The following is a 26,612-nucleotide window of genomic DNA, read 5'->3' on the forward strand; positions in this document are numbered from 1 at the left end:
AATTTTGCATTTGGTAATGATGTTACCACTCAAAACATGCTCCATAATGTCATCGCTTTCTAAAGTTACACTGCAACTTTACTTGCTCAGTAATGGCATCTAGCACTTATACCTCTATTACCTGGAGCAAATCAGTACTGCAATGTCATCGGTGGTCCAAATAGATGATTTAGTTTACTTTCTACCAACATCTTCTTTTTTTATGTTGGTGCCATGTTGAAAATATGTGTTCCTGTCACATGCAGTGTGTTTTGTAGATCCAAAAATAACTACTTAAGTATGTCACAATAGAAAGACATATTTCAGTTTTACTGACATATTTCAGTTTTACCTACTTATAACAAAACAGGACCTAAGGACCTAAACTTACTGAAGTTAACTAATATGTTTCAACCAAACAGCGATGATATGAATATGGAAAAAAGTCAGCTTGTGACCATGAAAATCAATGGCTAATGGGATAAAAGGGTTTACACACATCAGCTTCCTGGAAGATACTGGAATACCGTGGGTAAACCTTGCTGGGAAAAAGTGCCAGTATAATCAATTGTAATGCCTTTACATTCATTTTCTCATTAGAGGAACGCAAGTTATCCTCACTACTAAATGTATGCATGTTTTAGCAATTTCTACACACTTTAAATATCTTTAAATGGATCATTAATGTTACCACGATAGCACAAGAATAAGAAGAAGAAAAAGAAGAAGAATTGCTTTTGAAATCAGTAGTCTGTAGTAAATCTCATAGTAAATGGCCAAGAATGAAAGGATGTAACACACAATCAACCTGGTTAAACAGCAAGTCAGATTCTGGAGTTTTGACGTGGAACTCAACCTCACAGAGCAGAACTGTATTTCTCTCATTGTACCCAGACCTTGCACTGTCAATACCAGACACATTATCTCTAATGTGAGAGTCTGAGGGGGGAGGGAAGAGGAGACAGGGAAAGAGAGAGAGAGAGAGAGAGAGAGAGAGAGAGAGAGAGAGAGAGAGAGAGAGAGAGAGAGAGAGAGAGAGACACACACACAGGGAGACAGGGAGAGAGTGTAGCAGGATGTATCTCTATTGATTAACTGGAAGAGGACCTCCACTCTACCCTCTCCTGTCCAGACATATGGGGTAATAAGGACCACTCTTCTCCACTGCCATCCCCCCATCTCCTGCTCTTCTCTCTCCTCTCTTCTCCCCTCACCCCAGCTAGAAAGCCTTTTAATCAGCCCCCGGGGGAATACATGGATATGATATGGGAGAAAAAGGAGGGGAAGAAAGAGGGAGGAAAAGGAGACAGGGTGAGAGGAGTCCATTAGTGAAGCAGACACAATAGCTACAGGAACAGAGCGGGTACAGGGAGGTTTCTTTCAAGCACAGAAAAAGGCATGATAGGCCTGAAAACACACATGTATGCTTGCACACGCATAGTATGCACAAACATTAATATTTTAAGTTTAAGTCACTCTACTTTTTTCCTCAAAGTTGCACATAAGGATAATTTTAACATTGGTGTAGCACTGCATATGATGGCGTGAGTGTGCCATACACGTCTGCGTTGATTTGGTTTCAAAGTTACCAGGTCACATCATACAGGATCTGTTTTTCTGCTCGGCCAGGGCCATTTTCCTCTGTTTATGTAGGGACTTTCTGTTTTATTTTCCAAGGAGAAGGCTGCCAATCTCAGTGAGCCAGACCAACTTTATCAAGGCGGTCATCTCAGTCTCTGACATCAAATCCATGACTGCTTCTCATTAAAAAAAAAAAGAAAATCTGTCAGCGCCTCGCCCCTGCTGCTCAGCCTCTGGACTCTTGAGAGATGGTGAAAGAAAGAAAAGGAGGGAGAAGAAAGTTAGGAAGAGCTCTGTGTAGTTAAAGCAGCTTTGATATTTTTTTTGTTAAGAGTGAGATGTTACTGGTCATAATTATGTCTCTTTTCAGTTGAACAGCAAAGAGCCTTATGGAGCTGCAACACTTCAATTAGTGAACAGGTCCAGTTCCTAAGGTTCCAGTTGTGAGGAGTTAATAGCCTATTAGGTCAGGCCTTATGATCCACAAAACTTGAACAGTAGCGCACCCTTGTGGGCATTGCTGCACTAACACTTGTTGGGCAAAACAATTGTTTTGCAAAATATGATCACATGTTAGAGACTGAAATGGGAATAAAAGTTGTGAATTATAGTGTCTACATGACTTAGAGTGGTAATAAAAACAACAGTCCTATTACTGTCAATGGGAGATGTATTACTGCTGCTAAAATAAAGTAGAAACATTGCTAACTAGACTAACACAAAGCAGTCCTTTCCTGCATACCACAGGGACACATAATGTAGAAGAGGTCTGCACAGTTCATCAGCATTAAAACAAAACCTGTATTGAAAAGGAAAAGAAATAAAGCCCTGCAAATAGCAATGCATTTTTCATTATTACAACTCAATTTGCAGAGAACGAGCCCGATGTAAAATTGCTTCCATATGCCTCCGCTGCGGGGCGCCACAGAGTCTGCCAGAACAGCTATCATACGTTTTATGATGATTTATCCTCTGTAATTGGCTGATGCAGGACGCTAGCAGGAGCGGTGAACCAATAGGAAGTCCGGATAACGATTCGTTCGTTTGATTGGCTAAACGCGGGTGTCAATCAAGCAGCGACGGGGTCTGGAAGCAGAATGCGGCCAGTCGGTTGTTTTGCTCTCTGGAGGACAGAGCTCCGCTGGCTGAGAACACACACACACACACACACACACACACACACACACACACACACACACACACACACTCACTCTCTCTCTCTCTCTCTCTCTCTCTCTCTCACACACACACACACACACACACACACACACACACACACACACACACACACATACAACTGCAAGTGCCAGACACTACACAATACTGTCCAAATACGTTTACACTTGGTGGCAATTACATTTAAAAAAAAATTTATATTTCAAAATTTAGTACATTTATGTGTCTATAGATGTAGATGAAACACATTTTCAGGCAATTATGGTAAACCATTAATTTAATGCAATAGCTCCTAATCATAAAAATCCTAGGCATAAATTGACCACACAATTAGACAGAAGTAGCCTATATGTAGTATTTTAGATGTTTGATCAAAATAACAATTATTGTTATAATAATTGGGTATAGGAAATTATAATTCTGTCTGTCTGTATAATTCAGAAAAAAAGGGAATTTAAAAAAGTTGTGTTTGCTTTGTACGTTAATTTAAAAAAAAAAGAAGCATATTCTACAATGAATTAAAACAGTTACATTTGCTTTAACTATTGACACATAATTGGAAGAATAGATTCCTACTGGCCTATTTTTTTTTAAAGGCATAAAACAAATAATTAGTTGTTTTTTTTAGCAAAAACATATGCTATCATTTTCCAAAAAGTCTAATTATAGCCTACATACCAGATAATATGATTTCAAATGTAATATCATTACTGCAAAATCAAGTGATTAAATAGGGCTGTATACAATATTGAACTGTATTTTGCTTTACTAATTTAATTGTCACATTTAACCTGCAACCGATGCCATATACAGTAATTATTGAATAAGGTAGGCTATCTATCAATGGGCTCATGCTCAAAAATAAAATTGTATCCACTTTTCATGAAGAGTGGAACTAAGTGCTCCTCTGCCCCAAAAGTCTGATAATAAGTAATTTAATAGGCCTAAATACATAAAATTAGGCTAAAATATAATATGAAAACGTTTGCACTCAGAATAGACTTAAATCTAACTCTAAACCAGTGTATAAGGAGGACTTTTAACGTGAGCTAAAAAATAATAGCCTAATAATACTATACTATATAACGATAAAATAGTCTCATGGAAGTCACCTCGATTTCCCTCGGGTTTCCCGTGAGTCTTTGCGGGACCCACACGTATACGCACGCGCAACAGCCTCCCACATCATGTATTATTCCACCAATCAGCTTCGTCCTCAGAGGAGTATGTGGGGGTGATTTAAGAGTGCTCCCTTAATAAATCTGTCAGAAGTTCACAAAGTTGATTTAAATGTGTTTCACATCGTAATGAAAATACTTGTGGATTAATCAAGTGGCTGCACACTGGCGTCAGATCAATTGGAGTAGATTACTCTTCACAGCTTTTTTAAAGCAACGCGATTTGGAGCGTTTAGGCTGGATTTGTCGTGCCACCAAGTCAAATCTGTAAAAGCTCGCATGAGGCGGACCGCAAATGTCACTTGTTCTTTTCAATGGGGGGTTGTGCTTTGCAAGACTCTGATGCAGCGCATAAACGAACAGCTTATAGGACGCAAACATATCTGCCGGTGATAGCCTACAATTTCAAATATCTATGGTCGACATGTTGCTCATTGTGTGAATATTGTGCCACAATTTGCTGTTGGTCTACAATGTTGCAGCTGCATCCTAAACATGATCCTAAATGAAGTGTGATGTGGTGTGTAATCAGCCCTAGCAGGTTTGACTTGTCTGCACTTTGTGCTCACTCTGCAGGAGGACTCGACTGACTGTCTGCTGTTGAGACTACCAAGCTGACTGGCTATGTGTGTTGAACTTGTGTCGCTCATTAGTGTTCCTGCAATTGAATATGATTTTCTCTTTGTCCTTCTCTTTGATTTTTCTTTGTGATGCAATGGCAAAGTCTATGCAGACTTTCCAAAAGGATTAGGCTATTTTGGATTTGCAGTGCACAGTGAAAACTACATTACAGCCGCCACACTCGGAAGTTAATAGGTCACTCACTACAGTAGCCTAGCTTATACCCAGAGGAAGTGTTTCATTCATTTGGACTTCAACTGCTTATTCTCACATTATTTATTGGGTGAAGTGATAGATGTTTGTTTTCTTTTATAGCCTACGCGCGGTTCTCATATTACACTCCACTAAAGCAATATAAGAAAACGATATAAATTCAAAATATATATGGTAAAATGCAGCCTATAGAAAAGTCGTGGTTTTATATCATCATTTTATCAGTCGAAACCTAAAGACATAAAAAAGGATATTCACCTCTTCATCTCTTCTTGCTAAGGACGGTTTACTAGCCTTTAAACCCAAAGTCTACAAAATATGGGTCATTTGTAGTTATTACCTTGGTTTCATTTGAGCAGTAGAAAAGCGACATAAAATAGATATACATTACTGTTTCCACTATTCGACAGCAGGGGTCGCAAACGATCCAGATAACTGACACTCTCATGTGTATCGGCCTTCAGCAAAGTCCAGCCCAGTGACTGGGAGCCTCTCAGCCTGTAGCCCATCCTGTTTCCTCTGACAATTCAAACCATTTACATTTATATCAACATGAACAAAGAAATGTAACATTTGATGTGTTTAATCATAGGCATCAACAATACACAGTAATAAACACAGAGTGGAAGGTATCTATGTGTACTTGTACTTAAGTACTATTTTATAAGATTAGATTGGAGTACCTGTGATGCAAAAACTATCATAACAATAACACATTCTGCATAATCAATACTTTTACTTGTGATATTTAAGTGCACTTTTCTGCCAATACTTCTGTACTTTAACTTGAGTCAAATTTTGAATGCTAGACTTTTAGTTTTTTTTAGGTGTACTTAAGTAAAGGATATGAATGCTTCTTCCACCACTGGATATACAGTGGATACTGTATTTATTTTACAATTTTCACTCACAATAAATGTTTTCTAAATGTACAACAACCAGTTTCTGTTTTAATTCTGTCTATCTTCTAGTTTTGTTCTTCAGATTTAACTCAAGGTTAGCCCTAATCACAACACCACCAAGTGTTATTCTGGACAGCCACATGTGTATCAAGGCATGAGTATCATAAAATCAATCCCTTTTGTTATTGCCTTGATAAAGGCCATGCAGTTTACGCCTGAGATCTTGGAGGACAGACTGAGCTCCTCCAAAACAATGATGTTGTGTAATGTTCATCATTTATTTTGTGCATGTGGTTCTAAATTGTGATTGTAAAATTAGAAAAGAAACAAGGTACAAACAAAAATGTCATAGCCTATAGCGATTTTCATTCCTTATTTCGTCATAGGATCAGTTTGTGTCTCTGTTGCAGCAGAAGTTAACTGCAGGAAAATATATATCAGTTGATCGATCTTACTCAGTTGGAGGGGACAACCTCAAAAAGTTTACAGTGGCAACTTCAGCTTGTTTCACCCTTTTGGTATTAGGTGAAATGTATGAGAAATATGAACAACGAGGAGTTTTATAGGGTATTCAAAACTATAGTTCTAAACAAACAATATTCAGATTAAATTGACATCCTTGACTATAAAACCACTGACAAGACAGACCTTGAAAGATCCAAATGGTTGCGTTAAGGATAACATGACCTCATTACATCATCATCAACAACATCATCAGTCAAATGGCAAATATTGATCTGAGAGGGACTAATGTTTCAATCCAGATAAAGTAACATTGTTGCGATAGTGTGTTCAATAGTGTATTGGATTATTAGCCTACTGACGCAGTTTAACCTGTTTAAATTGGTAGAGGTGGAGCTATTTTATTGGGTAGTTTAGTCCATAACAATGCATTGCATACACGTTTTCATAGAAAATGTTATCTGGAAGCCTTCTTACAATCCTAGCCTACTGGAGAGAATGTTGGTTTCTTTATTTCCACCAATGATCAGGAATAAAGTAGCCTATAGCCTAGACGGATTTGTTTTAGATGTCCAGAGGGTAAATTGTTTTGTAGACGCCAGAATTCCGCCGTTGGCTTTTCCCTTTGTTAGGGGGTTAGGGTTAGGTTATAGTTGAACAAGTTCAAATTGTAATTCTGCTTTTAACCAGTAGGTCACACATGGGACAAGTGATGTTGGTCAGTAGCACAAACATCCCGGAACTGCAGCTTAACCTTGTTCCTGACAACCCCCTTCGGGGTCAATGTTGTTGTTGAACGTAGGAAACGAACACAACAAAGATCAATATTTGATATTTCTGAAGTGAAATGAGCTTAGTTTCTGCTATTAGTTCTGTAAATAACGTGTGTTGTTTGTGATGGGGGTTGGTGACTTGGAGATAGTCGCCAACTGTCCCTTACCCTCATTGGTCAAAAATACAACTGACATTCTTATTGTCCAATCACAATCTGTTGCGGCGAGCGCTTCGGACCAATCTGCATGAGCTATGTAAATCCTTGAACGAAGTTTCCCCAGTAGCAGCACACACTACGGTGACAGCATTTAGCTTTTCAGATGTTTCATTTTCTGTTTAATTAGCTAGCAACGTCAAGAAGGTTTTGATAGCTAGGTGCCGCCGACGAATAATTGAAGAGCATCGTTTTCGCTATGTTTGCGCCAAGAGGTTCCCATTAACCGGTTATTAAAGCTGATGGCTCACTGCTAACAGCTAGCATAGCTATCTAACGATTTCGCCGGTACGTTACAGCCTCTTTGTCTGACAGGGGGAGGCGTGCTCTTTTGTTAGCCTTTTCCCTTTGTCCATTCGGGAAAGAGGAACTATTGGGTCAGTATTTCGCAATTATCTGCAGCTCTAAAAGTATTTAGAAAATGCAAATCGCGAAAAAATACCTCACAGAAGGCCTAATTCAGTTGACGATCTTACTTAGTTTGATTGGAGTTCGTGTGGATATCGACAGCTACTTAAGCGGCTATTATACGCCTCTGATAGAGATTAGCGTGGGTCCTAGCTCAGCCTACACCCAGACACCCTTTCATAATTTGAGAGAAACTCTTGACGGATACAGTGTGCACCCAAAATGTCCCGAGTTGGACTATTTCTTTGCAAGTCGCCGGCTACTAGACGAGGTGAGGACCCTTGGCTCACCGCGGTTCCCCACACAGTTGAACGCATGGTTGGTGCACCAAGTGTCTGCCACTGACAAGGCTGACTGTGGGCCTTCAACCAGCAACAACACTGACACCAACTCAGGGTTAGAAAGCCCCGGGGACGAAGTCAGGAATGACAGTGAACACCTGCCTGACAGTGGCCAAGAGGTGTGCAAAACAACCCCTGAACTCGGACAAAGACCTTGTAGCGCTGGAGCCTGCGGGTTTTTTAAAGAGGCAAGTGTGTGTGAAATGTAACATAAAGTGAAACAGAGTTTGCTGCTAACTATTAAGCTATGTGACCAAGACGGTTGGCTGCCCAGCTAAATAAATTGACTGACTGAGGTGGAGAACCAGAGTTAAAACTTCCTCACTGCTTAACAGAACAGCTAATGCTATTACTAGCTAACAAGCAGCACCTGCCCATGTTATGATGGGTGCCCATGTAACAAGTAACTTATTATTTTGTAACATTTCCTTGTGCTCCAGGAAACAACACAATGTGATAACAACCTGTCGGCAACACTTGAAATGTGCATTCACTTTCACTTTGTATGGCTCTACCAGTTGCAATTCAGTGATTTAATTCTTGCTTGGTTATATTTAGGGACGTTCATGACAATTTGGTAACTCAGTTTAAAAAATACCTAACTGGTCTAGTTAAACAATTGACTTATCTATATAACCAGTTAACAAGAAGACAGTATAGTTAGTTTTCTAGTTAGTTGTACAGCATTACAGGTATTCGTCTGTCTGCTGCACCTGTCACTCTCACTATGGAACGTGACACATTAAGCCATGTCTGAATAGTCAGGGCAGCAGAATTAACCTAACAAATGAGACCCTAATAAGACCTGTGTATTGTGTGACCAGGCAGCTGTAAAACTTTAACTCAGGTTCACTCACTTGTTATTGTTAAACACTAAAAGTAAGAATAATAACCAATTGACTGTAATATGTGACTGACTGCCATTATATTTTTAAGATTTCTGCAATCACACCCAGACCTTTATATTCAACTCTGCTAGTGATTCAGTTTTTCTAGCTCGGGGTAGAAACAGCTGCTTGGTGAATGTTATGTCCTGAGGACGGTTGATGTCGCCAATTGTGTAACTTTATCCCCTTTCTTTAGACTCAACCAGCAGCTGTGGGCCTTGAGAGGCGGAGAAGTGAGGCTTAGACCCACACCCTGTTTGCTTTCACAAAAGCGGTGGTCCATACTTGGACACTGCCTCCTCCCAGGGTTCTTGTTCACATGGATAATGTGATGTTGACACATGTTTTTTTTTTACCTTACCCACTCTTTTGTAAAACAAGTAAAGGGTAAGCTTTTGTGTTTTTTTTTTTTTTTTTTTTTTTTTTTTAGAAACAGTGTTTCAAATGAGAGGACTACACCTGTGATATTTGAAAGTAATAATCAATACTTATCTACATTCGCTGGGCCATTTGAAGATGGAAAAGCTACTCCAGTAGAAGTCGACAAGCTCAGACAGAGCTTGAGCAAAACTTGGTGAATCAGGAGTGTCTTACAACATCTAACCGGGTTGGGTCATCTCTGGGAGTAATTAGCCTAACTGTTAGTGTGTGTGTGTGTGTGTGTGTGTGTATATATATATATATATATATATATATATATATATATATATATATATATATATATATATATATATATATATATAAATAAATAAATCAATAAATCCTAAGCCCCACTTTCATACATAAATACAGCTGCTAATGCATTTCTAACATGCAAAAGGCCCTGACCACAGTTGATGAGACAATGAAAGAAGTTAGGGTTCAGGCGGTCTCTGTTTCCTCCAGAGTTACAACAACCGCTTATTAAAACAAACCTTTTTCTCAGTCAGAACATTTGTTTTTAACATTTTCTGAGCTGTCCAATTATCTGTGATAGTGGGATTTGGGAAACCAGAAATGTAATTGTCTTTTTAGGTCTTTGGATGTTAGCCAACAAATTGACTGACTATTTTTTTCTCTTTCCCCTCTCTTCTATCCTGAATCCTTTCCTGATCCCCAAATGTGTCTTTCCCCTTCTCTCCATCTGCCTTTCTTTGACTTACCAGGAGGAGGATGTTAAAGTTAAAGAGGAGGAAGAACCTGTCCCACTTACTCAGCTGGCTCACAGTTCCACACTGGAACAAGAGGTATGATGCTGGTTTGTCACAGTTGCCTTCGTTTGTCGCTGTATACTGTTGAAAATGTTGCACATTGCATCAGTGTTTTAAAAAGTTTACTGAAACATAGCTATACTGGTTGTCTTTTAATAGTGTTCATGTGTGTCACAATGAGCTCGTCATGCTTTCATAGGATTTACAGTCACGTGATAGTGTTAAAAATGACGTACCGATTTTTAATCCAAAATTCACATTTTGACATGACTATCACTCAAATTGTAACATTCTGATGACAGTGCTGTTTTGCTAACACCGTGTAAGATTAGGGACATTGAAATCCAACAATTACTGTGTGTCTCACAGGGAAAGACTTTGTGTTTCAGTTTTCTTTCCTAATGTTCTATACAGCTAGCTTTCAAAAGGATTTAAGAGTATAATTATGCATTTTCAGCAGTTTTTCTCTTGTATTTTTAAGTTATATATTAAAGCATGTACTGTGGAAGGGTTTTAAACTCTGGCATGAATACTTTAATTCACATTTGAGACATTGCATAAACATACCATATAAAGCCCAGTTCAGACCAAATATACGAGACAGAACCGTTTTAAAATTCTGCAGGGAAAAGTTGCAGCAGTCTGAACCGGCCCGTCTCAGCTCGACTCAAGCCGGGTGATGGCGTTGCCTGCGACTCAGCTGGTCAAGTCTCCAGAGGCTGGTTTTAGATCGTAAGGGACATCACCTGTTTCAACAGCCAATAGCGAAGTCAGCTTGTAAAGTCACCTACAAACTAAAGAAATTAAATGATCCATAATCCATTTTATTTCTATGTTACAAACGAAATGGCAGAGTTTTACAGAGGTTCAGTGACTGCCCGCGAGCACGGTATCGTTATGAGAGAGAGAGAGAGAGAGAGAGAGAGAGAGAGAGAGAGAGAGAGAGAGAGAGAGAGAGAGAGAGAGAGAGAGAGAGAGAGAGAGAGAGAGAGAGAGAGAGAGAGAGAGAGAGAGAGAGAGAGAGAGAGAGAGAGAGAGAGAGAGAGAGAGAGAGAGAGAGAGAGAGAGAGAGAGAGAGAGAGAGAGAGAGAGAGAGAGAGAGAGGTTAAGATGCAGTGAATTCATCACTGGAAATGCAACTGTAGCAAGCATCTCACTATCACTTACGTTATCGACATTCATAATTGGACGCAACAAATTAAATATCAAGCTACAAAAAAGCTTGAAAGTCGGAAGTTAGAACAGAAGTACAAAGAGTCGTTGCTATGGAGATTATACACCATCTCGTCACATTGGTGTAAAGTGGCAGGTTTCAGACCGGTGCGTTGCAAGTTTCAACTCGTCTCGAATCTCTGGTCTGAACTGGGCTTTACTCTGTCCCTGCGGTATTCTTTGTATTTTCTTTTTGCCTGTTTCAGAGTCTGCTTGAAGGCATCACTGCACTGTCTGATCCAGCACGCCAACATCCTCCTGCCATTGATATTGACCAGCACTGGAGCAATTTACTCTCTCTGTCTGTTACTGACCTTGATGTAAGTGGTCTTCTAATGTTCCTGAGAAGCCTGGAAATATATTTTATATAAAGCATAATGTCACTTTGCAGAGAGTAATTCAGATGGATCAGTAGGTTTTTGCTTCCTGTTGTGATCTACATGTTGTGGAGGTTTTTCAACATTGCAAAGACTGAAATTTTGCTAAAACGTATGTCTGATGTGTAGGACCTGGACTCCCTTGTTACTGAGCGTCTGTCAGACCTCGGCACAGACATCACCAGCGCCATCAGCCAGGATGTCAGTTTGCATGATGCTATGGTAACCAGTGCTGGAGCATTTGGTGTGGCGTCTGAAAGAGTTGAGTCCAGGCCAGTCACCCAACAACAAAGAACCCTCTTACGACTGGACTCGCACTCGGACGCATCACCAGGGATGGCAGTGGGTCTGGCTGCTCTTCCCTTTGCTACAGTATGTAATTTAACTGGAAATGTGTCATCGCATAGTGCACTGGGCGGCTGTCTGGATGAGGCAGTGTTTGACCAGATCAATCAGCTAGGGTTGGAAGGCCTGGACACCCAGCTGATGAGCTCTCTGGAGAGCATAGACCCACAGGTCCTCGAGGACTTGGACTCGGACTCGGGTCTCTCCTTGGAGAGCAGCTCTGGAGGTCCAGTCTCCCCAGGTTGGTTCAAATCTTTACAAATACTTGTAGATTAAATGTCTTTATTGCCATGGCTTGTGAAGCCAAGAATTATTTTGTTATACACACTAATACAATAATTAACTTTTCCTTCATTCAGGCTCATCCGAGATGTCATCGTCATCTAGTTCATACTGTGAGGATGAGTGTGGAGCTACAGGCTACAGCAGTGAGGTGGATTCAGTCCCCTCAAAAGGCATCATGGACTACAACACAACATGGTCACCAGTTGATCTGAGTGAGAGTGTGTGGCATGACCACAGCTACTCATCTCCTGCTTTCTTCAACCAACCACCAGTAACACTTCCTCACAAAGGTATCAAAGAGGAGCCTCTCAGTGAAGATGATGATGACGGACCAAGGTTTGAAGACAGGGAGCTGAGTCGGGATGAGCTGCGCGCCCGTGCCTTGTGCATTCCGTTCTCTGTCCTGCAGATTGTCAACATGCCTGTGGAGGAGTTCCTGGAGGTCCTTGACGGTCATGGCTTCTCCCCGGAACAGGTGACCCTCCTGAGGGATATCCGCAGACGGGGAAAGAACAAACTGGCAGCGCAAAACTGCCGGAAGCGCAAACTAGATGCCATCACAGGGCTGCAGGAGGAGGTGGAAAGGTTGCATGCGCAGAGAGGCAGGCTACTGAGGGAGAAACAGCTCACAGCCAAGACAATGGGTGCTGTGGGCCAGCAGATAAAGCAGCTGACCAGAGACGTACTGGCCCGGCTGAGGGACAACTCAGGACGGCCCCTGAACCCAGAAAGATTCACCCTGCAGTGCGGGGCTAACGGGAGGGTTGTAGTGCAGCCTGTAAGACGGCCTGCTGTCTCCACAGCAACAGGCAACAAAACAGACAAGAGGAAGAAGGAGAAAAAGCAATGATGCAGTATTGCCAGCTGAGACTTGAGCTTCTAGGTTTTTGGATATTTCTGAGCTTACTTGCCTGACTCTGGTTTTGGGATCTCCTGTTTTGCAAAAGTGCGTTTGGATTCACCACTGTTGGGAGCCTAAATCGATAAAAGCTGCAAAAAGAAAAGAAACTCAGAACATAGATAATTAAAATCTCTGTAAATAAAATTTCTCATGTGGAAAAATGTAGCTTACACACTGGACATTTTTTTGCTTATTGAAGATGGACAAGGCACCATGGGCAGTTTAATGGATCAGCTAAGCTGCTGGTGATGCTACCAGTCTCTTTTGTGTCTGTTAACATTAAAGTTAAGTCTTACAAACGTAGACAGCCAGGCATGTCTGTCAACATGGCCAGCAGTGTGACACTTACTGGATAGAGATCTTGTAGGGAGGATTATGGTTGTTTGTTTGTTTCCATGTAATCTCGCCTCTCGATATATCCCTACTTAGTATAAGGAGGAGGTTGAAGATGGTATTTATTAAAGTTTCTGAGGTTCCTGAAATGCGTATATGCATCGTGAGACTGTCAAGGGCAGTATCTTTTTTTCATAATGGTAGGTTTATCTCAGTGATGAGAATATCGGGACATTTGCTAAAGTTTACAGATTTGTTTCAGATATTTAAAGGCATGTATTGTTCAGTAGAAATTTGTACTGAATGGTTTTTTTCCTTATGTCTTGATGACATACAATATACCAATGATTAAACTGACAAGGCCTTAATTTGCATTGGATACATGTTTTGGTTATTGTGTGTGCACATGATCCACAGATGCACATTATCATAACAAACATGTTTTTTAGGAGGCTACCATCTAATTTTTTTTCAATAATATTGAATAATTTGTTTCAAGCACAATTTTTCTTAACCCTTTTATTTCAGTTACATAAGCGTTTTGGCAAGATTATATTCTACCTCACGCCTTAGTTTGTTATAGATTTTGGCTAAATACAACAATTTCCTTTTTAGGGGAACTTAAATGCACTCATTAACTACAAATTCATTATTTAAATGGCCCTAAACCATCCCATTTCCTGAAAAAAAAAAAACGTATACAATCACCATCTCTATTTAATATGATTGAATGTCATTTGGATGTTGCTTTTTATATATTTGCGATTATCTGAGAGTTAAAATAAGAATTTGGTAACATTTGCCATTCATGGGCACACGTCTGTCAGCTGAGTGAGTGAGTTAAATGGAGAAAGGTGCATAAAGTAATGGTATAACTCGTGAAGTATTTCTTCTATTTCCTCACAAATGTGTTTTTAATTTTCTGGTGTGAAAAAGAGTTTACTTTCTGTTTGTATAAATTTCAAACTGTTTTTCTTTGTTTCTGGGTGCAAATGTTTTTGATTGCATGATGATTGTTGACTGTTGATAGTATGATTTTGCTTAGGAAATTTGAAATGCTTTTGCTTTCTGATTTTAAAAAAAAAAAAAAAAAAAAAAAAAAAAAGCCTGTCTCATTCTTGTGTCACTGTTTTAGGAGCATAGCTACACCTCTTTGAATAACCAGCATTGATCGCAGGATATCCGCAAGCTAAATTATGCTTTTTGATGAGGGACGTAACCTGGAAAATGATGTAGTCTGAACAAATCCTTCAGTAGTTTAAGACCGTATGGTCCTTGTACCACAGCCTTTGAAGGACTGAGGGCTAACACTAAATAGCATGTTACAGTGGCTGAGTTTTGTGTCTTGGACTTTGCAAAACAAGCTGAACAGAGAGATGCTATAGATCCACATGTCTTATTAAGCAAATCAGAGGTGAAGGGAATAAAGCAATGGAAGGGTGGCAAGAGCAGTGGTTTCTGTACAATTTTAAATAGTTCAAAATTTAGAAACATAGGTCAAGAAAAGAAGAGGTGGTTTTAACTGAATGACGTGGGCATTCCAATTTAAATTGCACACTTTAGATCCTGAGAAAGCATCCAAGTGGTTTATGTGAGCATTGTCAGGTTCAACGAGGAGTCTGTTATGCATGTAATCATGGACTGTAATAGGTATTTGTTACAGTGCCTTTTACATATTTTTTTATTGTAATATTTCTATTCTATATGTATGTTCTTGACTGTTGCAGTACTTTGCTTTAGGCTGGAATTGCTCTTAATAGAATAACATGAATTGACTTGTTCAGTGGGCCAAACAGTTTTTTTTTTTTTAAGTTTCTCAGAGAAACAGGATTAATGGATCTAATCGCTGATCCACATTCCGAAGATGAAGGTGGCAGTAATGCACGTAATACGTTGGTTGTCAACTGCAGTTAAAACCCCTAAAGAAGAAGATAGCACGAGGCGCAAACGCAAAGGTAAAGGAGTGAAAATCATTTTCCTCCTAGGCTCCCGTAGAAGTAGAAATCCTACGACTAGCTTTTGGCGCCTCTACCGCCCTGCAGTGCTACAGACGAGATAAAGCGAAGGCTGACCGCGTGTTAAGAAGGCATCGCTGAAGCCGTTCCTGTTGTTTTTAGGGTGCGTATGCAGTAGTAATCTATTTTATACGCTGCATCATAATCGATTGACCCAGGCAAGCTAACGGTAGCTTTCTTTTGCAAGTTGGACATTGTTGCAGGCAACGCAGTGTGCGCAGAAAGTGAGCCATACCGTTACGTTACCACAACAATATTAGCTAGCTAGCTAGCTATGTTACCATTTAACTTAAGGCTGCTTAGCTAGCTACAACACATTGTTGGTGTTTGCTAACGTATATCAAAATATACTGCAATGTTTTGACTAGCTAAGTCACATTAATGTCAGCTAACGTTAGATAAAACTAGAAATGTCTATATCAGGATTTTGTTACATCCGTTGGGCCTTGAGTGTTTTTTTTTTTGTTTTTTTTTATCTTCGCGAGCCTGGCGTTTAACGTAAATTGCTTGTTGAAAATGCTAATGTTAGCATCACTAACTTAAGTTGTTCCTTCACACCACGCATCTTAATTAACCGCCAATGTCTGTAATACTATCAGCTAATGAACTCTACAGTTTGCACGTAGGCTATCCTACGTAACGTTATATTGGGATTTGGCTGGCTTTGGATATTCTTTTGCACAGCACCTAACGTTAACGTCAGCTAAATTGGTTTGCAACGTAGCATTAAAACGTTAATAGTACCGATGTATAAGCATTTTTGTCTCACTTTTCTTCCCTTCAACTTAATGTGGATAAGAGCAATATCTTTATGCATATCATGTGAATTAGTTGAATGGCATTGCAATAACCTTTTTAAAACAGTTGAAGTTCTCACACTCCTACTTGTTTTTAGTGCAAAACATGGGCAAGAAGCAGAACACCAAGGGTAACGTGAAGAAGGATGCACAGGACACACAGGAAGAGCCTGAGGAATTTGTTGTGGAAAAAGTACTTGACCAACGTCTGGTCAATGGGAAAGTGGAATTCTTCCTGAAGTGGAAAGGGTTTACAGAGTGAGTTCCTCGGGACACCTGCCCCCTGCTGAGCTGGAAGTGCTTCCCTGGTATGGGGTTGTGCCATGCTTTTGTCCATAGCTATTTTGGTTGCATGAATAAGCTGCCGTTCTGCATAGAAGCTAGTTAGGCCTAACTATGTTGTTACATCTCTATGGAAATCTGTCTTAACCCTTGTGTTGACTTCGGGTCAAATTGACCCATTTTCAATTTTTGTTTAATATCAGAAAATATGGGACGTAGAAATAAGCGCTGAAAATGTGTAGAAGAAAAATTTAACAATTTAAAACGTTGGAAAAAGCAACAAAAAAAAACTGAAAAAAAGGTGTTTTTTTTTTTTTTTCAAGGTTGACAGGAAGACAACACAAGGGTTAAGGGATGTTTTGTGCAAATGGTGACCCTCTCCCTGCTTATTTAGGGCCGACAATACCTGGGAGCCAGAGGAGAACCTGGATTGTCCAGAACTGATTTCAGCGTTTTTGGAAGCACAGAAGAACGTTAAGGAGAAGCCTGCTCCCGTTAAGAGAAAGGCATCAACAGATGAGCCAGAGACGGAAGCCAAGAAGAAAGATGTGAGTTCACCAACAGTTTCACATTCCTCTCCAACCCACATTTTACTTGAAATGATACCAATTGAATTTAGCAGTGGGGATCCTTCACATGATGACAATTTCTCCAAATTCTGAAAAATGATAAAGATGTCATATGTAAACATAACTTTGTTGTTTGGCCCAACCAAAAATTGTTAAAGCAATTGTTGTCACCACTTGTAGGCTGAGAAACCACGTGGCTTTGCTAGGAACCTCGACCCAGAACGAATAATTGGCGCAACAGACAGTAGCGGGGAGTTGATGTTCTTGATGAAATGGTGAGTACAGAAGGAAATAGTCACTTGGTGTGCACACAGCTCAAACGGTTATATTTTTTGCACTTGAAACATTCCGTATTCCCATCACTTAATTCATTATTACTTATGATGAGACTCTTGGTTTTGTTGTCTCACTCAGAGATAAGTAAGATGTACATTCAGCCAGGTACTGCTGCTGTAGCAGAATTTCCCTCAAGTTTAAGTAACGTCTAACCTGAGGTGAAAAATAATGATTTGCTGAAACGAGGGTCCACCGTTGCTGTAATGTTTTTCTCCCCCTTTTTTGTCCTTTCAGGAAAGACTCAGATGAAGCAGATTTGGTCCCAGCCCGTGAGGCAAACACTCGCTGCCCTCAGGTGGTCATTTCCTTCTATGAGGAGAGACTGACATGGCATTCCTGTCCAGAGGACGAGGCTCAGTAGAACTGTCGTCTGGTCCCTGCTGTCCCTTGCACCCTTTTCCTCAGGACTGAATTTTTCTCCTCTGGCTTCTTAGTTTTAGCTATTTTAGTTATTTTCAAAGATGTTTCAACCCTCGCATTGTATGGCCGCCAAGGAGAGCTATGTTGTTGTACATATAAGCGGAACTGATTGGGGGGTGGGTGTTATGTATAATGAAATAAGTCTTCCATTATCATACACTAATTGATGTGATGGCAGTTTAGAAAATATACTCTTTGATAGAACCCAGCACTGCCCATATTCATTCCTGGTCAAAGTTTGTAAATTCTAAATGGCTACTTTGGTCTGTTAAGGTGTCAACCACCTCTTCTATCACCATGATGCTGTTTTTTTTTTTTGTTTTCCACATTACTGCTGTTTTGTTCTGAAAGTGCATTTTGTAAACTGTCTGTAAATATGATTTGAAGTTCTAAATAAAGGTTTTATGTGACCAAATTCCACTGCTTAGCTTTTATGGTTCCAAGGAAAAATGTCTTATGGATTAGCAAAGTAAAATACATGTGCAGACTTAACTATGGATGTTTTTTTTTCTTTACAAATTAAATGGTAATTAAGGGCTGTATTCAAAATGCTGTAAAAGTGTTTACTACCCACTGGCCTCAGATTCAGGTGGATGTTAATCTATGTTTTTACAACATGATTTATTTTGGTCAAGATCATTTGTTGAAAACTGGAATTGTGGGCAAATTAGAGCTTACATTTTGATTATGATTTGGTTTTCATTCTTGCACTGGCGGTCTATGTACATGTTCATGAGTATATTCCAATTTTAATCATTGCCTTTGGTGCCAGTAAAAACAATTTTAAAAAGACAAAATTCCAAAATCTTTGACCACATTCATGAAAGTATTTCATCTGGCCCCTAATAAGGACATGTTTGACCTTTTAACCTTGAGTATGTTTTAATTTTTCTTGTTTCCTGCTAATGACATGTCAGAGGGTCTAAGAGCTTACATAGTAATACTTCAGTCTTAAAGAACGGAGTCACTCAATGGCCCCGACATGAATGCTGTAGAGAAGTGAACAGACCCTGTCAGTTTATTATTGCTTCTGACACAGGGCACACTACATGTAGACAGTTGTCTTTAGGATATGTCCTCAACTCCTCTTGTCTACCTGAATCTGAGGTCAATCTACATATGTGGGTAGTAAGCACTTTTACAGCATTTTGAGAGAGAAGCTAAATAATCCTGATGGAAGTCCATCTTTGCTTTTAATTGTAACTTGTAAGATTTGAAATACAGGACTTATTTTATGACAGTATCTTTCTATTGCTACTTTTACCTGAGTAAATCATTTCAACCCCTGCCAATCTGTGGGGACACCCTCCAATATCATTAAAGCTCAGTACTTACCTCTAACAAACAGCTGGGTTAATAAGTTCAGCAGTTGTGGGTGTCTCTCGGGCCATGTAGCCAGATGGCATGGCCAGCTCTGCAGCAGTGTGGAGAACTCATGACTGTCATTAGGGTATTGAGGATGGACTTTGGACCTTTGTGCATTAGTATAGATACAGTTCCTAAGGCTACTCACAAGAGTTTCTGGGTTCTGTAGAAAAATCCCCCATGACATCTCTAAACAAAAAGACAACGGTCTCTTCTTAAAATGTAGATTAAAAAAAAGCAAGAGTTTCAACAAGTGAGTCATGGTACATCTCAAATCTAGAAATACCTTGATTGAGTCAAGCCTCTAATCAGTGCAGCACAGCCATTACTTGCATCCTAATCTCAGATCATCACATATTACAACGCACAACTACCCATGATGTCTCTACAATAACAAGAGTCAACCCATTATCAAGCACTTCCTATGGAACATTTTCTGAAAATATAATTGGGTTAACGTCATATTGCTGCGTGGCGTGTCACGGACACAAACTGACAGGTCGAAGCTGAAAAATTGTTAGATACGGGATGTTAATGTAACGTAAAACAAATGCAAAGCACTTTAAAAATATATATACTGTATATCAATATGAGTAATAAAAAGGATTTTGTGTGGACATTCCTGCCTGTATTATCAGGATGTTATCCGTGGCTCTGTGTACAGCACATGATGGTTGTCCTTAGTCCAAATCATGGAGCTGTTCCCCGTCAGCTTTTTTTCTTTAAAACTTTTTTGAATTGCACTTATAATCCATCACCAGGCAAATAGACTGTCTAGAGACTTCAAACCCAGATAAAACTGTTCTCCTGTAGCTTATCATGACATTTTGAAAGTGAATAGCAGCCACTGAAAAGCTTTTTATCTGCTGACTAGACCAAAAGAAAAAGGGACCTTTATATGCAAATGAGCAGACCATAGACTCCCTTTTACCTAAGGTATAGGTAAAATGGAGGCTAATTTTACCTAAGGTAGAAGAGTGTTTATGAGCATGTCCCACTAGTTACCTCCACTTCTGGGCTGGACTTTTGGAATATACTTCTGAGAACTCTTTGATTTTATTCTTAAATGTAAACTGTAATTGCTGGCAATATATGCACAAGTTGTGATAGTATACTTCCCATCATGGTAGTATAGTGTGGTGTGGCCAGGAATTGACATTGTTCTTAGTCAGGAGAGTAATTGCTGGCATCAGACTTGGTGAAAAAGTAAAAGTGACCGATGCATGCTGAATTGAGAGAAAATCCTGGGTGTTGGTTCAAATGAACCATTATGCAGTGATGATAGAATATCCCTAAATAACCTTTAAGACTGTTGGTGCTATACTGTGGTGGGTTTTTCTATATGGGTAATGCCTACTTTGCCTGTCCAGGGTCAACACACTGCCTTAGTAACAGACTGCACCCTGCAAAAATCACCATGCATTTCTAAATTCCATCTGGAGTAGAGTTTTCATTTTGTGGCAGGGTGGTCGGTGGCCGCATTCCTTCCTTACAGTTTACTGTTGTGGATGACCTGAGGTACATTATTTTAATACATATTACACACCAATTGGTCATGGGCACCAGAGAGTTGTTTATCACTGTATCGTAACTTCTTCTTGGTTTCTTTTATGAGTGGATGTGAATATGATTGTTGTGGGTGTCACTCAATGTAGAATTCATCTGGAAGATAATGGATCAAAGGGCACCAGGTATAGGACAAATGTCCTTTGGGATTCAACATAAAATATATCATAAAATGAGGGCAATAGCCAGGATGTGTATGTCTCATAGACACCAAAAATAAAGTCTGCAAGTAGCTACTTGAATTTTTTTTTCAAAATATATTTCTAATAAGTGCATACTTAGTCTGACTGTATTTCCAAACATGAGGTTCTAAAGTGTTTACCTTTGTTTTGAAAGTCTTCTCCACACTGCTCATAATAGAAGTTTGATTGACCTAACAGTCCTTAAATTTAAAACTTAAAAATACTGGAATCAGACAATAAAGTATGGTATATGTAGAGGACATGGAGTCCTCAAAAGTGATAGCTCTGAGTGAAAGGTTTAGGTTGGATATTGACTATACTTTTTATTAATTAACAAAGGAAACTGTCTTTTTTTTTTTTTACTGCATATGCACATTTAATTTGGATATGGAGAAAGACAATATGCATATTATTCATGCAATATGAACAATGCAGTAAAGACATTTTACTTTGTTATAGAAACCCTGGGATGGACACAGATTTATTGTCTTTGAACATTTCAACACAACTTCCACTTACAAGAAGAAATGGACTGACTGCAATGCTAATTTCAAACAGTTTTGTTAATAGGTTTGGCTATATGGCACCACACTTGGCAATATAAAAAAAAGCTTTAAAAACTACAATGCATTTGATAATTATATCAATAGTATTGATGGTGAATTTGTTATAACTCCAGTCCAGATTTGATTGGTATTATCTGTGTTATGTTATCGTTCACCCGTCCTGTTACTTTCCACTGCATCAGCATTAGGTCGCGTCCTCCCACCAGGTGATACTAGTTAAACTGATCCCATTCAGTGAAGGAATTAGGGACAGGTCGCCATTCAGCGCACAGTCACCATGTGTCACTCAAACAGATATCGTTGTCTCAGATGACATTTTATTTTGTGTATATTTTATAACGATAGGGCCTGTGAGAGACTGAACACAAGCATCGAGTCAGTGGTTAACATTTTGTATTAGCAGCAGTCCACTGCACTGCTGAGCCCTTAAGCCACGTTCAGCCACACCACTGAGCTGGTTTGTTCACAAACAACTGGTTACTGCTCGGGAAGTGAAGACCCGGAAAGGTAGGCTATATGGATCAAATTAGAATCAAAATGAGAATGTTTTGCGGTTTTATTGCAGACGTGTATTGTAGTTTTTGCAGAAGCTGGTTTTCTCCCAAAGGCAGCGAGTAAAAACTTTGGAGCCGTATGCCTACCTTAATCTATTGTCAATGTGTCTACAGGAATTAGTACGGTAGTTCTCATCATTAATTGAATTTGTAATACATTTCACGTGGAATTGTAGTTGCTGATTGGTTACTTTGCTCTACGTTGTTTTATAGTTGAAAAAAAAAATGCGATTACCTCAATTTGTATTCAGGATAGCCTGCCTGGGTTCTGCAGATGTGAATGCCTTGTTTCAGCCCTGCCACATGATCCATATGATCAGTGTTCGAATGACATAAATGACAGCCTGCTTTTTTGGTCGTAAATCAGTGATTTAGTGCATAATTGCAGCCCAAAGTAATGTGAACATATTAAGTAGGAAGTTGCTTCATTGAGATTTAACTTACACCCATATCCTGACGAGATTGAGTGGAACTTGGCAGCAGTGATTTATTTTTATTTTTTTTCTTCTTTTAAGCCTATACAGGGGTGTCAACTTAAAATCACTAAGGGCCTACTAAGGTAGGACATGTATAGTTTATTGACATGCTTTTATTTAAAAAGGTAAAATACTTTTGACTATTGCTGCATGCCTCATATAGCCTTCTCACTTACAATTTGGTCCACATAAAACCCTAAAGTCAGCAAAAAAAGTTCCTTAGCCATCATTGGATTAAGCAAAACAATGGTTACATTTTTAAAAGCCGGTGACCACTAAGCCAACTCACAACATCCTATTTCACAGGCCTGAATATGCAAACTCACTGGTTGTGTGGGAATTTCTGACTTATTCTTAATGTCGGCAAATCTGCCAAATTCAGCTTTGATTGTCAAGTAATTGCAGTTTGAAAAACGGTTTCCCATCTTTTTTGGTTTGGCGCAGAACTAGGCGGACCAAAATTTATTGTAAACCTAAATTGATATGCGGGCCGGATCAGAATCTGCGAGGGTCCTGATTTGGCCCGCGGGCCTTGAGTTTGACACGTGTGCTATAGGACTTGGTGAATAATTTTACTGCAGCACTGTTACCGTGAACAATAAATTGCCATGAACATGCAAGACATCTTATTACAGGGTATATCTGATTAGAAGAGTCTATAATGGCATGTGATTTCATGTTGTGGAGTTTGGATCAGAGTCTTTCTTGGAGGTTGCCGCAGAATCATTGTTTGTAATCTACATATTGATTCACTCCTCTTGGACTCAGTGCTTGTGTCCCATTAAGGTGTCAATGGGCTGATGATCCAGCACATTGCTGAAGCCTTTAAGATATATCTGTCATGTGAGAGAAGGGAACACTGTGGCATGTCTTGTTTGAACATCCATGCAGTCACTTATAGTATCTAAGAAGAAAATGGTGATTCAGCAGTTTTGCTTTGCTTCAAAATGTTGCATCTTATTGGCAAACTTTCATAATATTAGCAATAGTTTTTCAGTGAAAACACAATCAGCTAGCCTGTATTTCTGCCTATGTGTGCCAGAAAAGGCATTTATCATTGAAATGTGTATGTTTTGGTGTTTGTGTGTGTATGCGTGTTTAGGGTCAAGATATCCCCCTCAAGCTAAATCCTCCTACCTTGCCCTTTGTTCCCATTGATCCTTCATCAGCTCCAAATGTTTGCACTTTTGAGTCCTTAAAGTATTAATTACCAGCCAGGCCTGTACTGTACATAACAGATCTAGCATTTGAAAACAATGGGCTTTGTCCGCCAGATTTATTACTGTATTACTTTTTTTTTTAATTTTTTTAATTTTTTTTATTACAGTTGTACTGAAACGGCCTGTTATAAAACTCAATGGGTCACCAAACGCAATAGTATGTTTGTGCTAAATAAAATAAGTTGGAACAGATCACTTTCAATGCAACACTCCATTTGTTTCTCTCTCAGGTCACAGGTTTTTGTCCCCACCATGGACAGTATGGTAGAGAATCTGTCAAAAACTGTAAGTGGTCAAGCATGCTTCTTCACACTAATCTCCTCCTGTTTGTTTTGTAGATGTGCAATTGCAACTGGTTAGACATATTGATAACGTCCCAAAATTGAGGCCCAGTGGAAAATATTTATGCTTAAACACATCTTGTTGTGTTTTCATTTAAAACGCATGCATCTTTACAACTCTGTCATGTAATGGAACCCTGGTTTTGGATTTTGTAGGAGTTTATCAGCATTTGTGTTCGCAATCCAAGGCTTCTTAAAGATTACCTCTGGCACGCACACCTCGACTACGAGATTTGTTTACAAGTAAGTGCCACTTGGGAGAAAAATGTCTTTTGGGTAATTTTCACTTCATGTAATAAGTCTATTAAATTGCTGTCTCTCTTTGAAGACCAATAGCATGTGTTTTCGAAAGAAGACTTCCAGTGTAAGGCGGCGTTACAGTGAGTTTGTTTGGCTGCGTGATTGTCTGGAACAGAATGCTCTGATCATGTATGTTAACAAGTTCATATTTCAGATCCATATTATTTATTGACATGTGTTGGCTTAGTTCAATGAATCAGATGTCCATTGTATCTGACTTTAATTGAGCATGCAATACGTTTTCTCAAAGTGCATTTTCTTAAGTTATTCTCTGTCCAGGGAGTTACCCAACTTGCCGCCCTGGAACCCCTTCTTCAGTCCGGGGAACAAAGAGCAGGTCTTGCAGAGGATGAAGGGCTTCCAGGAGTTTTTAGAAAGGTGAGTTGCTGAACAGGTAAAGCAATGGCAGCAAGGCTGTAAAGAATGAATCTGCTGACTACTTTTTAGATGTCTACTTTCACTGGTTTACATTGTGCCATTAATATCCTTTCTTCTCTAGTGTTGTTCAAATACCTTTGTTGTTATCGGACAGTCGACTCCATCTGTTCCTGCAGTCAGACCTCAGCATCACAAAGATGGCAAAGTGTGCTTCTGGTAAGACTAGCTACACAGTGGCTGAAGCCATACAGCGTTCCGGCAGCGGTTGCATCAGCAGACTAGAAGACAAGGCCTCCTTTGACTCTGACTGTGAAAGGTACCAGTTTGGACAGAATAGTTTACATGTTTTTTAAAGAATAATTGTCAGTGTGTAATGCTGAATTTGACCCCCTCCATCCCTTTTCCTCCCACAGCAGCTGTTCTTCGTCAGGCTTGGGAGGAAGTGTGGACACTTCAGTGCGATGAAGCCCCGTCCCCTTCTTCGAGATACTCCATGGAGCTCTTGCTTATCTATCTTAACTTTCCTTCCAAAGAACATGTTTTACCTTTCTATTAACTTCATTAGTCCCCTTAGACAGTTGTTTTAATGAGCTTTAGTTTTCTCTTAAAGCAAAACCATAGTAATTTAATTCAGTGTGTCTTGTAAAAAAGATCATGTTTTATGTATACATTTTTATGTGCACAGAAGCTGTACGGAGGATAGCAAGGGATGAGATATGAATTGTACATGTGATACAATTGTGATTTTTAGAAAAAAATATTTTAATACTTATGTTAATGGCTGCAATAAATTGTCTTTATAAATTAACAATGGATGAAATATTGGTTTAAAGGGGGAAAGAAACAAGGCTTGCTTCTTATTTATTGAATATTTTGTATAATATTGAATTTGGCCAGCATGTCATTTTTGTATAATATTGAATTTGCCCAGCATTTTCTTTTGCTGGGCCTTGACATGTAAGTGATGAATTCAGTGCAACAATCATGCATTGTTGTTACAGCCCAGTAGAGGGAGTGTAGACATCATAGGACCTCAAACTACTGAGTAAATCAGTAGGAGGATGTAAGTCTACAATACTGGTAAAGTTGACTCAGACTTGATTGCCACTATAGTTGATTGTGTGCTGATTCTTTTGTAAATCTTTTTAAACCATTGTTGGTGCAAGACTATAGTATGCAATTGAGTTGTCCTTTAGTCCAAAATAAGTATCAATAGTTCAATATTAAACTGCACTGGGTATGATAAATGTATGTCTGTGTATACACTCTTATGGTGGTTATTGTAATTGTACAAAATTGTCAATGTGCCTATTGGGACATGGGACCGATAAACCTTCACAGTGTGCAAAAATCCTTCATGAAGGTTATAATGTTTACTTTTTGTTAAAACAGTTCAAGAGGTTTTACTGAAGGCTTTTAAAAAAAAAAATCTAAGCCTCAATGTAAAGTAAAAATGACTAAAGTTGAGTCGAAACCTTCACCTTTCAACAAGAACTGACCATTCCAACCTTTATGAAGGCAGAGGGCTGTTGTATTCGACTGCATTAGTTTTAGATAAGTGCATTTAATGAACTGGTAACGGTGTATGTAATAAACCACAGTATCTAGCTAAAATCTCTTCCAGTTGTAGTGCCCTTCACAGCTCTCTACAGTGTGGAATCTTGCTGTTGTAGGTAGATGTTAATGTACAGTACCATACTATATACCAAGTATGTGCATATCACATTTCATCCCTGTGTCACTACTGTCCCAGGTGAGATGGTCTAATTAAAGGAAGACTGCAAAATAATTTAACTATTACAGACTACTCTTGGGAATCACCTGCAAGAAACAAGACAGCTTCAATGTGTGTGTGTGTGTATTGGA

The 26,612-nt window shown here is 39.3% G+C and overlaps 3 protein-coding genes across 7 annotated transcripts; all 3 read left to right on the forward strand.

Annotated features, from left to right (window-relative positions):
• Positions 1-7,090: 7,090 nt before the first annotated feature.
• On the forward strand, positions 7,091-14,061 carry nfe2l3 (nuclear factor, erythroid 2-like 3). The gene is made up of 5 exons (XM_031323210.2): positions 7,091-8,037; positions 9,882-9,962; positions 11,345-11,458; positions 11,645-12,101; positions 12,220-14,061. The coding sequence occupies exons 1-5, from the start codon at positions 7,522-7,524 to the stop codon at positions 12,993-12,995; spliced, it is 1,944 nt and encodes a 647-aa protein (XP_031179070.1). The 5' UTR covers positions 7,091-7,521; the 3' UTR covers positions 12,996-14,061.
• A 1,167-nt stretch (positions 14,062-15,228) lies between these two features.
• On the forward strand, positions 15,229-18,218 carry cbx3a (chromobox homolog 3a (HP1 gamma homolog, Drosophila)). 3 transcript variants are annotated; one of them, XM_031323239.2, is made up of 5 exons: positions 15,229-15,334; positions 16,290-16,449; positions 16,868-17,021; positions 17,223-17,317; positions 17,613-18,218. In XM_031323239.2, the coding sequence occupies exons 1-5, from the start codon at positions 15,244-15,246 to the stop codon at positions 17,737-17,739; spliced, it is 627 nt and encodes a 208-aa protein (XP_031179099.1). In that variant the 5' UTR covers positions 15,229-15,243; the 3' UTR covers positions 17,740-18,218. The 3 variants fall into 3 exon arrangements, with proteins under 3 accessions (XP_031179099.1, XP_031179101.1, XP_031179100.1); XM_031323241.2 differs by having other exon boundaries at positions 15,328-15,497; XM_031323240.2 differs by lacking the exon at positions 15,229-15,334 and adding an exon at positions 15,348-15,618.
• Positions 18,219-21,788: 3,570 nt separating this feature from the next.
• On the forward strand, positions 21,789-25,554 carry snx10a (sorting nexin 10a). Of its 3 annotated transcripts, none has more exons than XM_031323312.2 (7): positions 21,789-21,984; positions 23,958-24,012; positions 24,225-24,311; positions 24,397-24,497; positions 24,648-24,746; positions 24,868-25,062; positions 25,160-25,554. In XM_031323312.2, exons 2-7 carry the CDS (start codon positions 23,980-23,982, stop codon positions 25,209-25,211), a joined length of 567 nt encoding a protein of 188 aa, XP_031179172.1. In that variant the 5' UTR covers positions 21,789-21,984; positions 23,958-23,979; the 3' UTR covers positions 25,212-25,554. The 3 variants fall into 3 exon arrangements, with proteins under 3 accessions (XP_031179172.1, XP_031179173.1, XP_031179174.1); XM_031323313.2 differs by having other exon boundaries at positions 25,163-25,554; XM_031323314.2 differs by having other exon boundaries at positions 24,901-25,062.
• Positions 25,555-26,612: the final 1,058 nt, after the last annotated feature.

Source organism: Sander lucioperca, chromosome 16 (genome assembly GCF_008315115.2).
Source record: "Sander lucioperca isolate FBNREF2018 chromosome 16, SLUC_FBN_1.2, whole genome shotgun sequence".
NCBI lineage: Eukaryota > Metazoa > Chordata > Actinopteri > Perciformes > Percidae > Sander > Sander lucioperca.

What these genes read in the sequence shown, in the direction of transcription:
- nfe2l3 (XM_031323210.2), top strand. Translation starts at nt 7,522, where the DNA reads ATGCAAATCGCGAAAAAATACCTCACAGAAGGCCTAATTCAGTTGACG. An exon ending in CCTGCGGGTTTTTTAAAGAG is followed by an intron (nt 8,038 to 9,881) that starts GCAAGTGTGTGT and finishes TTGACTTACCAG; the next exon opens with GAGGAGGATGTTAAAGTTAA. An exon ending in GTTCCACACTGGAACAAGAG is followed by an intron (nt 9,963 to 11,344) that starts GTATGATGCTGG and finishes TGCCTGTTTCAG; the next exon opens with AGTCTGCTTGAAGGCATCAC.
- cbx3a (XM_031323239.2), top strand. Translation starts at nt 15,244, where the DNA reads ATGAAGGTGGCAGTAATGCACGTAATACGTTGGTTGTCAACTGCAGTT. An exon ending in CGGAAGCCAAGAAGAAAGAT is followed by an intron (nt 17,022 to 17,222) that starts GTGAGTTCACCA and finishes CACCACTTGTAG; the next exon opens with GCTGAGAAACCACGTGGCTT. An exon ending in TTGATGTTCTTGATGAAATG is followed by an intron (nt 17,318 to 17,612) that starts GTGAGTACAGAA and finishes TTGTCCTTTCAG; the next exon opens with GAAAGACTCAGATGAAGCAG.
- snx10a (XM_031323312.2), top strand. Translation starts at nt 23,980, where the DNA reads ATGGACAGTATGGTAGAGAATCTGTCAAAAACT. An exon ending in GAACAGAATGCTCTGATCAT is followed by an intron (nt 24,498 to 24,647) that starts GTATGTTAACAA and finishes TTCTCTGTCCAG; the next exon opens with GGAGTTACCCAACTTGCCGC. An exon ending in TTCCAGGAGTTTTTAGAAAG is followed by an intron (nt 24,747 to 24,867) that starts GTGAGTTGCTGA and finishes TTTCTTCTCTAG; the next exon opens with TGTTGTTCAAATACCTTTGT.